At 45.6% G+C, this 14,763-nt stretch overlaps 1 protein-coding gene across 3 annotated transcripts; it reads left to right on the top strand.

The window, feature by feature from the left end:
* Positions 1–37: 37 nt before the first annotated feature.
* Positions 38–11,735, top strand: Ccdc32 (coiled-coil domain containing 32). Of its 3 annotated transcripts, none has more exons than XM_076570364.1 (5): positions 38–109; positions 2,305–2,560; positions 7,072–7,228; positions 10,738–11,430; positions 11,480–11,735. In XM_076570364.1, the coding sequence occupies exons 2-4, from the start codon at positions 2,317–2,319 to the stop codon at positions 10,874–10,876; spliced, it is 540 nt and encodes a 179-aa protein (XP_076426479.1). In that variant the 5' UTR covers positions 38–109; positions 2,305–2,316; the 3' UTR covers positions 10,877–11,430; positions 11,480–11,735. The 3 variants fall into 3 exon arrangements, with proteins under 3 accessions (XP_076426479.1, XP_076426478.1, XP_076426480.1); XM_076570363.1 differs by having other exon boundaries at positions 38–118; XM_076570365.1 differs by having other exon boundaries at positions 55–118; positions 2,310–2,560.
* Positions 11,736–14,763: the final 3,028 nt, after the last annotated feature.

Below are 14,763 nucleotides of genomic sequence, written 5' to 3'. Positions count from 1 at the left end.
ATCAATTGGAGGGCTCCTGAGTTCCGTCATTCAGAGACTCCGCCCCTCACGGCTTCTTCCTGACTGCCAGCGACAGACCTGAGCCGGGCGTTTGGAGACTGCAGGGCAGGTGATTGCGGTAGGTGGGGGGCCACGGTCCAGTGTTTAGCATCCTCTCCTATGGCCTGACCCCGGAACACAACTGAGGGTACCAGGGACCAGATCATCAAGGCCAGTCAATTCTTGAGGCCGAGTGACTGAGGCCTGGGATCTGGACACACGGTTTCCTCCACTGTTCTGGACGTTCTGGGGTCAGGGACACGCGAGCTCCCGGGTGAGAGCAGACTTGGGGTTTGGGTGTGTTCAGAAGACTTCCATAGAGGATCTAAGAACTCCGTGACATAGCTGTTCCTCTGACTTTGGGCCCTCGCGCTGTCTGAACTGTCTGCTGGAATTTTTCAGACTTGGCTCTCGTCAGCTTTCCTGATCTTTAAAAGCCCTCTTACAAGCGGGAGCCGACCTATTCTATAAACCTAGATGGTTATGGAAATCCCTAGGCTCTGCGCATAGCCTGTCTCATTGATCTCAGCGTGGGCGGCTTTCAGTGCTGGGTAAAAATAAGGATTTTGGAAGCAAAACATCATATACCAGCAATGCAGCTTTGAGCAAACTACTCATTTGATCTTGTTATTTCTTCTTCCCGCTTCTTCCTGGTCTTTTTCCTGCTCCTCTTCCTTCTTCGTCACCAGTTCCTGGAATTCATAACCTTTCTGTCTCAGACTTCTAAGTGCAGGCCTCACAGATGTGCTCCACCACACACCTAACTGTATCTGTAAAATGATAAAAATGCCTCTCTTTCAATGTTTGTATTCAGTGCTAATTATCTGGGTGATTACACATCACATACATTTATTGAGTTATCACACGTTACCGCATAAATATGGGCAACTAAAAATAGTAAGTGGTAAGAAGTATGAATGGGGATGTGGAGGAACTTGAAGGGTACAGCCCAGCTGCTGCTGTAGTGAGTGAATGCCCTTGCATTATGATAGTCCTCTTTGACAGACACTTTCACCAAGCAATGTTTTTCCTGTTTTCTTATGTAAGACTGTCAGTCTGTGTCCCACTGAAGACAGGCTTTAACTGACGGATGATAGAACAGCTGTGTGTTAAAGAGATCTGCAGAGAACAGTGTAGCTAGCTACTTGTGCATGTGGGAGCATCACAGGTATTCTTGTGTTTCTTGAATATATAGAATGCAGTTCTGGCACTAGGGAGGCAGAGCCAGGTGGATCTCTGTGAGTTCGAGGCCAGCCTGGACTACCAAGTGAGTTCCAGGAAAGGCGCAAAGCTACAAAGAGAAACCCTGTCTCGAAAAAACCAAAAAAAAAAAAAAAAAAGAATGCAGTTCTGGGACTGTGGTTTCTCACACTCCTGTATGGATTCTCATCCTGTAGATGAAGGCCATCTGGAGGAACAGACTCTTCTGTCCAGCCAACTGTAAAGCCCTGGGCTCCTTTAATGTATTTCTTAGACTCCTTTACCCATTCAGGGTGTGTGTGTGTGTGTGTGTGTGTGTGTGTGTGTGTGTGTGTTTTAATTTTTTTGACACAGGGTCACATTATGAAGCCTTGACCTGGAACTTGCTATGTAGGCCAACCTAGCTTCAGACTCACAGATATTCACCTGTTTCTGCCTCTGGAGTGCTAGGATTAAAGGTGTGCGCCACCACACTTGGCTATACTGTATTTTTTTAAAGATTTTTTTTTTCCAAGACAGGGTTTCTAGGTGCCTGTCCTGCATCTCGCTCTGCAGACCAGGCTGACCTCGAGCTCACAGAGATCCACCTGGCTCTGTCTCCCAAGTGCTGGGATTAAAGGTGTGCGCCACCACCGCCCGGCAAGATTTATTTATTTTTATTTTTATGTGTGTTTCTCCTGCGTGTATGTATGTGCACCACATGCATGCTTGGTGCTCAGAGAGCCCAAAGAGGTCATTGGATGCCCTGGAACCGGACTTAAAGATGGTGGTGAGCTGCCATGTGGATGCTGAAGACCAAACTAGTTGTCTGCAGGAGCAGCCAGTGCTCTTCATCTCTGAGTCATCTCTCCAGCTCCTATACTATATATAGCCTTTCTCTTTCTTTCTCTCATCCATTCATTCATTTAGAGACAAAGTCTCACTGTGTATTCTTGGCTGTCCTGGAACTCACGGAGATCCACCTGCCTCTGCCTCCCAAGCTCTGGGCCTAAGGCGTGCGCTACCACACCCAGCATTATACTGTACTGGAGCTGGTCTTCACTCACTGGAGCTTCTGTTTTTCAGCTCAGACTCCAAATGAAAATGTTTGAGAGTCTTGACTCTTCAGCTGCAAAGTCTAGCCGAGACCTCTGGGCTGAAATCTGTTCTTGTCTGCCAAGTCCTGCCCAAGAAGATGTTGCCAGCCATGCCTTCTCGGACTCCTTTCTGGATTCATGTCCTGCAGGTGAAGGCCATACCGAGGCAGCGGACTCTGCTGTAAAGCCATCTGTAAAACCCTGGGCTCCTTTGCAGGACTCAGAAGTGTATTTAGCATCTCTAGGTAAGTTCTCTGCCTGTCTGTCTCTGTGTGTGTGTGTGTGTGTCTGTCTCTCTCCCTCCCTTTCCTCTCTTTCTCCTCTCACCCCAGCCCCTGTGTTTTTTAAAGAGGCAAGTTCTGTTACATTATCTTTAATTTTCTATTATGTTTTTTTGTCCTTGCCACATGTGGGCCAGATGTGATTCTAGGGGATGTCTCAGGTTCTTGGCTGGAAAGGACACCTCCCCCCTTCTTTCTTTTTTAAATTTTTTTTTTTTTTATTTTCTGAGACAGGTTTTCTCTGTGTAATAGCCCTAGCTGTCCTACAACTTGCTTTGTAGACCAGGCTGGCCTCAAACTCATAGAGATCCACCTGCCTCTGCCTCTCAAGTGCTGGGATTAAAGGTGTGTGCCACCACTGCCTGGCTAAAAACCTGTTTTATCAAATAGACTAATTGTGGGAATGGGAGTGTGTTGCCAGAGGGGTTATTCTGTTTCTGTTAGTGATTTAGATTTATTATTTAGTTGTCTGCACCTGTATGTATATGTGTATATACAGACATGTAGGTACCCTCAGAGGCCAGAAGAGGGTGTCAGATCCCCTGGATCTGGAGTTGCAGGCAGTTTTGAGCTGCCCAACATGGTTGCTAAGAAGTAACTTCAGTCTTCTGAAAGAGCAGTAAATATTTTTAACTAATAGCCATCTCTCCAGGCTCCTATTGGCCATTTTAAAGACATTTCCTGAATATATTTTCAGTGCCCTGTATTGTGGCCATAGTATAAATATCTAGAGAGATATTAAAATTAAAATTGTTTCCCCTTGCATGAGAAACTAAAATTGTTTCATGCAAGGGGAAAGAGACTGTCAGTCTAGGACAATGTCTTAGTTACTTTTCTTTTTTTATTTTATTTTTTGGTGTTTCGAGACAGGGTTTCTCTGTGTAACTTTGCGCCTCTCCTGGAACTCACTTGGTAGCCCAGGCTGGCCTCGAACTCACAGAGATCTGCCTGGCTCTGCCTCCCGAGTGCTGGGATTAAAGGCGTGTGCCACCACCGCCCGGCTCTTAGTTACTTTTCTATTGCTGTGGGAAAAACATCATGACCAAGGCATCTTGTAAAAGAAAATGTTAAATTTGGGGTTTATCCTTTCAGAGGGTTAGAGTCTGTGGTGACAGAGTAAGGGCATGGTGGCAGGAACAGCTGAGAGCGCACATCTTACAAGGTGGAGAAAGAGAGAGACAGACAGAGAGAGAAGAGAGAGAGACTAGGAGTGGTATGATTCTTTGCAAAGCCTGCCCCCAGTGACCCATCCTCTAACAAAGCCACACCTTCTAAACTTCCCAAACAGTTCCACCAGCTGGGAAGTACGTATGCAAATGTATGAGCTTTTGGGGTCCATTCTCATTCAACCACCGCAGGCTGACTTTGACTGTGATATTTCTTTATTTATGCTGCTTTTCAAACCCAAGGTCGCATACATACTAGACAAACCAAAGTTCTACCTCTGAGCCATATCCCCTGGCATCCAACACCCCCACTTTATGGACAAGGTCTCATGTAGCCCAGTTTGGCTTTGAACTTACTGTGTAGTTGAGGATGACCTTGAATGCAGCTGGAAAGGTGGAAGACATGATGAGGGATCTGTGTGAAATTTGTAAGGGAGCCAGCAGAGAAGAATGATGCTTGCTGTCTTGGCCAAGGGGCAGAAGGGTTCTGTCTGCGGTAGACAGAACATCTGCTTCACAGTGAGAAGAGGCAACAGTCTGGGGAAGAACCAGATCCTTTGGCTGGTAGGTAGCACGAGACCAGGACTTACAAGAAACACTCTTGGAGCTGGGCAGTGGTGGCTCACCCTTTGATCCCAGCAATTGGGAGGCAAAGGCAGGCAGATCTCTGAGCTCAAGGCCAACCTGGTCTAGAGTGTGAGTTCCAGGACAGCCAGGGCGACACAGACAAACCCTGTTTCAGAAAACAAACAAACAAACAAACAAACAACAACAACAACATAATACCCCACTCTTGGAGATGATGATGATGATGATGATTGGTAAATATTGGTTGGAAAGTTAAAACTCCACTGGCCTTTTCTAAAATCAGTTAAGAAACTAACTGGTAATTAAAATTTCCTTCTCGAGGAAGTTGGAAGCCTTTTTGCAGCCCAGGAAAGGATTAGGTAATAATAGCAGGCAGGTTTGGAGTGTGTCACAGTACCTGAGCCTGCTTGCCTGTTAAAACCACACATGCTTGGGAACCTAGCATACTCAGAAGCCCATTCTACCCCCTAAGAGTACCTATCTCCATGACAACTAAGGCTAGACAATTTGAAGATTGTTTTTATTGCCAAATAAACTTGTGCCAAAAAGAATCCACCAATAAGAGTAACAATTAAGCCTGGCGGTGGTGGTGCACGCCTTTAATCCCAGCACTTGGGAGGCAGAGCCAGGCGGATCTCTGTGAGTTCGAGGCCAGCCTGGTCTCCAAAGCGAGTTCCAGGAAAGGCGCAAAGCTACACAGAGAAACCCTGTCTTGAAAAACCAAAAAAAAAAAAAAAAAGTAACAATTAAAAATTCAGCCAAATAAATGTTAGATATACATTACCATTTTTATATCCTTAAGGAAAAAGAAGCCTTAAACATTAACATTTATCAACTTCAGGTGTTTTATATGGGTGAGCTCTTGGTGGTGACTTACAGAAATACAAGGTGTTTATTGATTTGGTCAGTGTCTGTTAGCTGATGTAACTTTTTTTAGAAATGGAAACAAGACTGCAGATTATAAAATTTCTATTGGTTCTAAGATCGATGTCACCCCTCAAACAGCTATCAGTTGCTTGTTTTGAGCATTCTGTTCCTAGGGAGACAGTGTCCACTCCTTCCTTATGGGGTCCCAATGACAAAACTAAGTACTATAACCCTGAAGTTCCCCCTGGGGAACCAAGTGATTTCTTGGTCTTGTTTACAGAGCATAGGTGAAGGGCTACAGAGGCATGGATGACCCCAGAGCAACTAAACCTGAGAGACATCGCCCCATATAGATGATGGCTCCCCGATAGCAGCATAGAGGTGTCCCCTCAGCCACCCTTCCCCGGCCACCCTTCCCCAGCCCACGTAACGTAGCACCTCTTGAGGCTGCCCACATGCAATAGGGCAGAACGCCAGGAAGTGCAGGAAGGTGAGCCAGAATCTTAGGTGAGGGTCCAACAACCGTCTTCTTCTAAGGCTGTGGTTCTCAACCTGTGACCCCTTTGACAAACCTCTGTCTCCAGAAATATTTGCATTACGATTCATAACAGTAGCCAAATTACAGTTATGAAGTAGCGACAAAAATAATTTTAGGGTTGGGGGTCCCCACAGCATGAGAAACTGTATTAAAGGGTCGCAGCATTGGGAAGACTGAGAACCGCTGCTCTAAAGGAATGTGTATGCCAACAGTGGCAGGCTGCTAGTGAGGATCTCCTGCAAGCAGGCAGCTGGGACACCCGTGCAGACTCCCACACTGCTTCACAATCAGGATATTGTCTGAGAAACGTAATGTAAGGGGCTTTCGTCAGTGAACACGGTAGAGTGTACTCACTCAAAGTAAGACATGTGACATCCCCGACCTTATGAAATCACTATGACATGTGGCTTGTCCTTGACTAAAACATTACAAAGTACATGAATTATACAGCTGAAGACTGAATTAAACAGAAAGTAATGGTGATGTCATTTCTTGCCCGATTCAAAAGAGAGCTCCTCAACAATTCAAATGCAAAGAAGAGTAATTAAACATCTATCATTGGGAAGCCCCGTGGACCACTCTCAAAGGGATTACAAGATATTTGCTTTTATTAGGCTCCAACATGCAGGCCACAAATTGAGGAACTATTTAAAATGTTGGAAGATATTTTTCTTTAATCAAGAATTGAATCCCACATAGAGACCCTGAAGGTCTCTTATTAGTGCATTCCCATCAAGTCAATGTTAGCATCTAATGACCCATTGGTCTCTCATCATTTTCTCTAATTCTCTCTTGTGAGGGCTGGAAACCACTTCATGTCCTTGTAACCAGAAGAAAAACCGTTTACTCCTCAGAGACATTCCTTTCCAGGAGTTGAAAACAGGAGATGGAATACACATGCCAAGCCAGGGAAAACAAGCATTCCTTAGAGAGACACCTGCTGGGCTGCTGTGATTTCAAAAAAAAACAAAAAACCATGCCGTTGATTTATTTATGAGAGCCTATGGCTCTTCCTTTTTCCAGGGTTAAACATTTACTCCATACAGTGCAGGACTGGAAAAGAAGCATCTTCAATTCACTTTTATTTTTCCTCTAAAAATGGGTTTGTTTTTTTCCTGTTGGTTTTTTTTTTTTTTTTTTTTCCCCCAGGGATTGTGGACATATTCATCAGTAAAAGGGTTTTTTGTTTTTGTTTTGGTCTGTTTGGCTGGATATTTGAGACAATGTCTCCAGTAGCCTGGATTAGCCTTGAATTTGCTATACAGCTGATACTGGCTCATACTCTCTATGTTAAGCTCCATTTCTTTTCTCTTCAGAGAAGAAACTAAGAAGAATCAAAGGTTTAAATGAGGAAGTAACTTCCAAGGACATGCTTCGAACTCTGGCCCAAGCTAAGAAGGAATGCTGGGACCGATTCCTCCAAGAGAAGTTAGCATCCGAGTTTTTTGTGGATGGCCTTGATTCTGATGAGAGGTAACTGATGGACAGCTGGTTTCACTGAACATACTTTTCATTCACTAAACAACTCAGGGAGAGTGACCTCGGAGTACTGGTATCAGTTGATACTGATAGCTCTTTGAGGTGAAATCAGCCCTTGGAAGGTTGTCCAGTTTGCCCTTAAACCAACAGTGGGTTTTTCAGAATGGCAAATATCCTCAGCTACATCTTGGCCACAGATTTAATGGAGTTGAGGATGAAGTACTGTCTTCATTTTTCATTATATGGTGCACTGGAGAAGGAAGTAGAGAACCCACAGAACCATGCTTTCTTATCTCCTAATTGTCATTGCTGTAGAGCTTCTGTCTTAGTAGAGCTATTCGATGTGGATGGGTCAGCCCCACAGTGGTGGTGCTCAGTTTAATCCCAGTATTCGGGAGGCAGAAACAAGTGAATCTCTCTAAGTTCGAGGCCAGCCTGGTCTACACAGCGAGTTCCAGGACAGTCAGGGCTACACAGAGAAACCTGGAAAAAAAAAAGTGTGTGGATCAAACAGATATATTTTTAAAGCATCTTTTATGTGATGTCACTGCTTGGTGTTTGGAGGATGATGTATTAGTTACTTTTCTGTTGCTGTGATAAGACATCGTGACCAAGGCAACTTATAGAAGAAAGGATCCATCATGGTGGGGAAGCCTGGCAGCAGGTAGGCATGGTAACTGGAGATGGAAGCAGAAAGCTGAGGGTTTAAATCTTGAGCCATAAACAGGAAGCACAGAGAGTATACTTGGGATGTGGGAGGCTTTGAAACCTCAAAGCCTCCCTCAGTGGTGCATTTCTTCAAGCAAGGCCACACCTCCTAGTCCTCCCTAAACAGCATCGTTGACTGGAGACCAAGTGTTCAAATGTCTGAATATATGAGGGACAGTTCATTTGAACCATCACATTTCACTCCCTGGCCCCCATAGGCACATGAGTATATCACACTGCAAAATGCCTTTAGTCTAACTTTGAAAGTGCCTGTGGTCTTACAATCTCCACACTGTTTTAGAGGTCAAAGTCTCTGAAACCTAACGTAGTCTCTTAACTGTAACCCTCTGTAAAATCACTGGCCTACTCCAGGTTCAGTGGGAGACCCTGTCTCAAAGGAACAAGGTGGAGAATGATGGATCAAGACATTGGATGTCTTCTTTTCACTTCTCAGTGTATACCCAAGGGTTTGTGCACCTGCACACACACATACCACACCTGTGCATCACACACATACACATAATTTAGAAAATTGGTGGGAGGAATAACAACTCCCATTTTAAGCAAAGGCCTTAGGGCACTATGGCTTTAGCTCAGAACACACAGTTAATATTGGTTTTGAGAGTCCCATTGTGTCATGTGAAGAAGCTACAGCCAGAATCAAGGCCAATGTCTGAATAAAACATCATAGTCACACTTCATTTAATTTACAAAGCACTTTCCATTGCCTTCTCTCACATTTTGAGTCAGCATACCCTCAGGCCCTTCAGAAATCAGTGTAGCATTTTAAGGTTAGCCCAACTACACTCTGAAGGCTTACAAGATAATATGTTTATTTCTGTCTGTAAAGGCTTAACATAAGTGAGTCTTAAACTTCCCCAAACAGGCAATTTGAAGCTACATGGATTCCTGATCCATTCATAACTTGGCATAATGTTCTGTCTCCCCAAAACCTCCCTCTACTCCAACACTAAGAAGACAAAACTTTGGCTCGGGGTGGTGGCGCAGGTCTTTAATCTCAGCACTCAGAAGACAGAGGCAGGTGGATCTCTGAGTTTGAGGCCAACCTGGACTACAGAGCAAGTTCCAGGACAGCTAGGGCTACACAGAGAAAACCTGTCTATCTCGAAAAACAAAAAACAAAGCGCGCGCACGCACGCACACACACACACACACACACACACACACACACACACACACAAAGGAGCCAAAACTTTCTCTTGTGTAGTCGAGAAAGAATTCCCTCTTTCTGAAGTAGGCTTCTCTGCTCATGGACTCACACATAAAACTCAGTGAGCGGAGGGATGGAGAGATGGCTCAGAGGTTAAGAGCACTGGCTGTTCTTCCAGAGGTCCTGAGTTCAATTCCCAGCAACCACATGGTGGCTCACAACCATGTATAATGAGATCTGGTGCCCTCTTCTATATACATAATAAATAAATAAATACCCTCTTCTGTATACATAGTAAATAAATAAATAAATCAACAACAACTACATGAAGAAACCCTGTCTTGAAAAAATAATAAAATAAAAAAACCAAAAAAATATTTAAAAAACAACAAAACAAACCTCGGTGAGCCCCGGCTTTTGTTTCGACTTCCCTTTCCTATGGAAATAATTTGAACAGTTCCATGAAAAGGGTGGCAGATGAAGGGTCTCTTTCACCTGATTCTCTTGAGCTGTGGGCATGGGTGTGCTTATTCTGACCTCTGGCCCTGGGCTCCGTCCCTCCCACCTACATCTGTGGGAACGCTTCTGTCATTCTGCAGAACTGAAAGCGAAGCAGTGCTTATGGGAAACTACTGGAGAACAGTGGTTATGTGTTGGTTTGCAAACTCCAAGTCTGCATTTGAAGCAGGCAATTCTGCATTTCGTGAGGGCAGGCAGGAGATTCCCCATGTGAGAGATGCTGCTGGTTAACACATAGTTGTATGGCTTTGTGCTTTTTGTTTGTTTGGTTGGTTGCTTGGTTAGTGATATGGTCTCATTCTGTGTAATCCAGGCTGGCCTTGAACTTGTGACAGTCCTCCTGCCTCAGCCTCCTGGGTGCTGAAAACTGTGGTGTGAGCCACCAGTACCTAGCTGCTGCGTGTCATTAAAGAGCATGGCATGGTGTTCATATTATATCCATTTCTAGTTTACTGTGACTGTGTAATAACTGTAAGGTGCGGGATCCCGGGTGCTTAAGGGAGTTGGAGGGAGATAGGAACCTGACACCTGACCAGCCCCCCTCTACACAGGCAAATGAAGAGTCCCCTGGCATAGTGGCCATTCCTTGGTGGGAACATTGGATGCTCAGATGTTCCTATCTGGGGGTCTTAATCCTCCCTCCCCCAAATTACAGTTCTTACAAATAAGCTCTGTTAGTGTAATCGAGCCTCACACTGTCTTAGGTAGAAAAGATCTCAGTTCTCTGTCTCACCCATCATTTGGTATTTATTTGTTTCATCCCCTTGACAATTTCTCGCCTTTTCAGATTGGAGGGGGAAAAAAAGATAAAACTGAGGCACAAGCTCTTCAGCTGTTCTCATCAAGCCTTCAGAGACCCTGCTTTGAAGGGGCTCTGGCTGCTTAGAGCCCAAGTGCTCACTAGGGGGTAGATGACGCTGCTGAGCTGCCAGGACGCACGCACGCAGCGTCAGAGCAGTTAGCACTGTTCTCCGGTGCAGGGAAAGCGGGGCTGGGAGGACGCTGGTGGTGGGCCGCAGCGCAGTATCTGAGTCGCCGAGCCTGCCATTAAGTAACTAATCATCGAGGGCTGACCTAGCCCTTCCTTTCTCCTGTTCTTTTCTAGCACCTTGGAGCATTTCAAACGGTGGCTTCAGCCAGATAAAGTTGCCATCAGCACAGAGGAGGTCCAGTTTCTCATCCCTCCAGAGTCGCAGGCTGAGAAGCCAGAGGCCGGGGACAAGCCAGCGGCAGGAGAACAATAAATGACGCACACATCAGCCAAGCAGCTGCTGGGGCCCGGGGGAAACACTGGAGAGAGCTCAAGAGCCCGGCAGCAAAGTGAAATCCAGGGAGAGAAAACGCCCAGACTTCCAGTCCACAGAGCAGACAGCTGCTGGCCCCCGGGGACTTGCTGGGAGCTGGCTTGTGTGACTGTCTTGGATGAAGTGACTGACCCAGTGTGTGCTGGATCAGAAAGCTTGACTGAGCGCTCTTGCTGCAGGTGAGAGGTTTGCAAGGGTCCAGTGAAGAGCAGGGTGTGGAAGAGCCTGGAGAAATTGAGCTCTGGTATATATATAATGTATCGGTTAAGTGAGCCATATATATATTTTTTTCTCACTTCTGGGTCTTCATGTCTGTGTCTCAAGCATTCCATAGCTAAGTAGTCAGGAGCAAATGTAGCCAAGGAGAGTGAAGTCAGCCTCCTTGAGTCCAAGCCCTTGTGGGGCTTTCTCACACACTCATTGTAAATAGAAGGTCTCTAGGGAAATGGGCTTTTCCTTTTGATTTGTTCCTTGTGTCAAAAATGGGAAAAGAAGTCTCGAAAAACCAAAAAAAAAAAAAAAAAAAAAAAAAAATGGGAAAAGAAGAAGTGTGAAACGTGGGTGTTTATATCTGTGTAGATATATTTTCTATTTCATGGCTTCTCCCCCAGCTTCTTTTTGTACCAAGTTCCAAATTAGACTTGTAAATATGGTTTAGCGCTTGACACAACTCTTGACTAGTTCCAAACTTGCTCCCTGCGGCAACTTTCCTGACGGAGCTTGCATTTACTCTTTGTTTATTGTGTTGTTGTTCATGTGAAGTTTGAGTTGTCTATATAAAACTTTGTCATTGGAACAACTGTGTGGTGTGGATCGTACTGTTGACCCATTGCCTCTCATATGGACTCCCGGGAGGGAGGGAAGTAAAGACAGAGGTATGCTATGGCAGGGGAGCTACCAACCTTTGCCAGCCTCTTTGTGTGTGTGTGTTTGTTAAGATTTGCTTATTTGGGCTGGGCAGTGGTGGCTCACACTTTTAATCCCAGCACTCAGGAGGCAGAGGCAGGCGGATCTCTGTGAGTTCAAGGCCAGCCTGGGGTACAGGGTGAGTTCCAGGAAAGGGGCAAAGCTACACAGAGAAACCCTGTCTCGAAAAATCAAAAAACAAAAACAACAAAAGGATTTACTTATTTGGCCAGGCATGGTGGCCCAGGCTTTTAATCTCAGGACTCAGAAAGGCAGAGGAAGACCATTAACTCAAAATCTGTAAGTGTGAGGCCTGCCTGTCTACATAGCGAGTTCTAGGACAGCCAAAGCTACATAGAGAGACCCTATCTCAAAAAAGAAAAAGAGAAGATTTTCTTATTTAATTGTTTATTTATGAGGATGTGTGTTTGCTTGTGTGAGTTTCTGTACACCATGTATGAGCAAGAGCCCATGGTGACCAAAAGAGGATTCAGATCCTTGGCTACCAGAGTGACAAGTGGTTGTAAGATGCCATGTGGGTACTGGCAACTGGACCCAGGTCCTCTGCAAGAGCAATAAATGCTCTTAACTGCTGATCTATCTCTCCAGCCCTAGGTCTAGGGCTGTTTTTAATACATGCTTCTGACAGTCTAAACGTTCTGGGGTTGTGGCTGCTGGGTAACAGTGAATCCATAATGATGATGAGTAGTGTGACTAAAAATCTTCAGAGAACATTGCTCTTCTCCCTCCCTCCCCCCCCCCCCAGATAGGGTTTTTCTGTGTAACGTCGCTGGCTGTCCTGGAAACCCTCTTTATAGACCAGGCTGGCCTTAAACTCACAAAAATCCACGTACCTCTGCCTCCTGAGTGTTGGGATTAAAAGCATGCACCACCACCACCCTGCCACACTTGCTCATTTTTAAATCAACCCTTATTGCAAAGGATAGGTGCCAAATAGGTCATGCCATATGTTTCCTTAATGATAGGAATACTTCATATTTTCCAGATACACTCTTCTCATCCCTTTTTTCCCCCATCAACTACCAGTATTAGCTTTATTCCTACAGCTGTTGGTCAGTAGGATATATTTGACATAAAAGGTGGCCTTGGGTGGCACCTTGGGGAAGCCTGAACAGTGATGGAATCTGGCACCGAACCAGGCTGTCAAGCTGCCATCTCTGTCCGTGGGTCAGGTGACAGATGACCTCACTATTCCTCCAGGGCCAGCTAATGGCTTCAGCTAGATGGAGAGGATTAAAAGAAAAGGGCTAAGGTTTTTCTTCATCCTGTATGATAAAAGAAAGTCATTCTTCCTCAGTCATGACAGGAAGAAAAGCGGCAGGGTCCTGAGAAACCTTGCCAAGGAGCAGCTGGTCCTGGGACGGACGGACAGTGTTCTTGTAGAGCAGAAAGTAGTGCTTCTATGATCAGGCAAAAGCTTAGCCTTTTCTTTTTTTTTTTTTGGTTTTTCGAGACAGGGTTTCTCTGTGTAGCTTTGCGCCTTTCCTGGAGCTCACTTGGTAGCCCAGGCTGGCCTCGAACTCAGAGAGATCCGCCTGGCTCTGCCTCCCGAGTGCTGGGATTAAAGGCGTGCGCCACCAACGCCCGGCTGCTTAGCCTTTTCTTATCTTTGCCTCCTATTTTCTACCTCAAAAATAGATGTTTTGGGGTCTGGAGAGATGGCTCAAGTTAGCACTTGCTGCTCTTGCAGAGAACCTAAGCTCAGGTCCTAGCAGCTACACCGGACAGCTCACCATTGCTTGTAACTCCAACTCCAGGGGATCCCACACCCTCTTCTAGATTCTAAGGGCACCTACACACACAAATGCACACACACACACACACACACACACACACACACACACACACACACACGGACATTTTGGTATGAGAAGGCTGAGGGCTGATTTAGAGGAAACCCTGGCAGAGGTAGGAGAGGGAGGCTCCAAATCTCCAGCCATCTTGATTCATTCTGAGACAAATCTCCATAAAAGGGACTCCAGTGAGTTTTAGCTGTGGACTCTTAGCTGTTTCAGAGGTGACAGCTTATGTAATCATTCCTTTTAAAAAGGTGAAGCCCCATTAACCTAAGCCAAATCTCTTATGAGCCCCCAAAGCCAATGAATCTATGAGTATATAGATTGTTCTAGGCTCTTGAAGCGGTTGGTACTACATTTGAAACCAAGTGTTTGGGGTGCTATCTCTGTCCTGTGGCTTACTGTGTGGTCATGAATAAGTCAAATGACCTCTTCGTGTTCCAGTTCCCTTTCAGTAATTAGACTAACCATAGGAAAAATAAGATTGGCCTGAAATGCTGATCTGTTTCCTTTCACCCCGAAACCTTAGGGAGAACTTCCTCAAATCGGTGAAATGTGTGAGTTGGGAGAGCCTTATCACCCCACCTTCCTTCCTCCCTTGTGTCCTTACTGAAACAGATCAAAAGGTAAAGCAAAGCCGTAACAGTACTCGACCTTGCAGCCAGGGAGGGATAATTACCAACCAGGGATAAGGCAGTAATGACCTGGTATAGCCAGGGAAGTAAGCTAAGTGACTGCCACTGTTTTTTCTGGCACATGCACTCATCACCCAGGCCTTGGCAAGGTCAGTGCTGGAATGGCACAGGCTTGCATCCAGTACCTGCTCCAGAAATAGGCTCCAGACACATTCACACAACATAAACAAGTATTCCGCCAGTGCTTGCCAAGGTGCGTCCCTTCTAGGCAGGCCTGCCTAACTGGGTGATTGCTGGAAGAGAAAAGACGCCCTGAGCCATTTCTTAGATCCTGCCTGCCCAGGTCACATGAAACTGCTAACGTTTCCTCGAGACTCCTCACGGAGCATTGACTCTGCTTCAGGTACAGGATTCTGGACAGGACAGGGCCGTGGGAATCCCTGCTTGCTTGAGCCCAGCCCTGGGCTGT

This window comes from Peromyscus maniculatus, chromosome 4 (genome assembly GCF_049852395.1).
Source record: "Peromyscus maniculatus bairdii isolate BWxNUB_F1_BW_parent chromosome 4, HU_Pman_BW_mat_3.1, whole genome shotgun sequence".
Classification (NCBI taxonomy): domain Eukaryota; kingdom Metazoa; phylum Chordata; class Mammalia; order Rodentia; family Cricetidae; genus Peromyscus; species Peromyscus maniculatus.
This window is presented reverse-complemented; position numbering and strand designations above follow the sequence as displayed.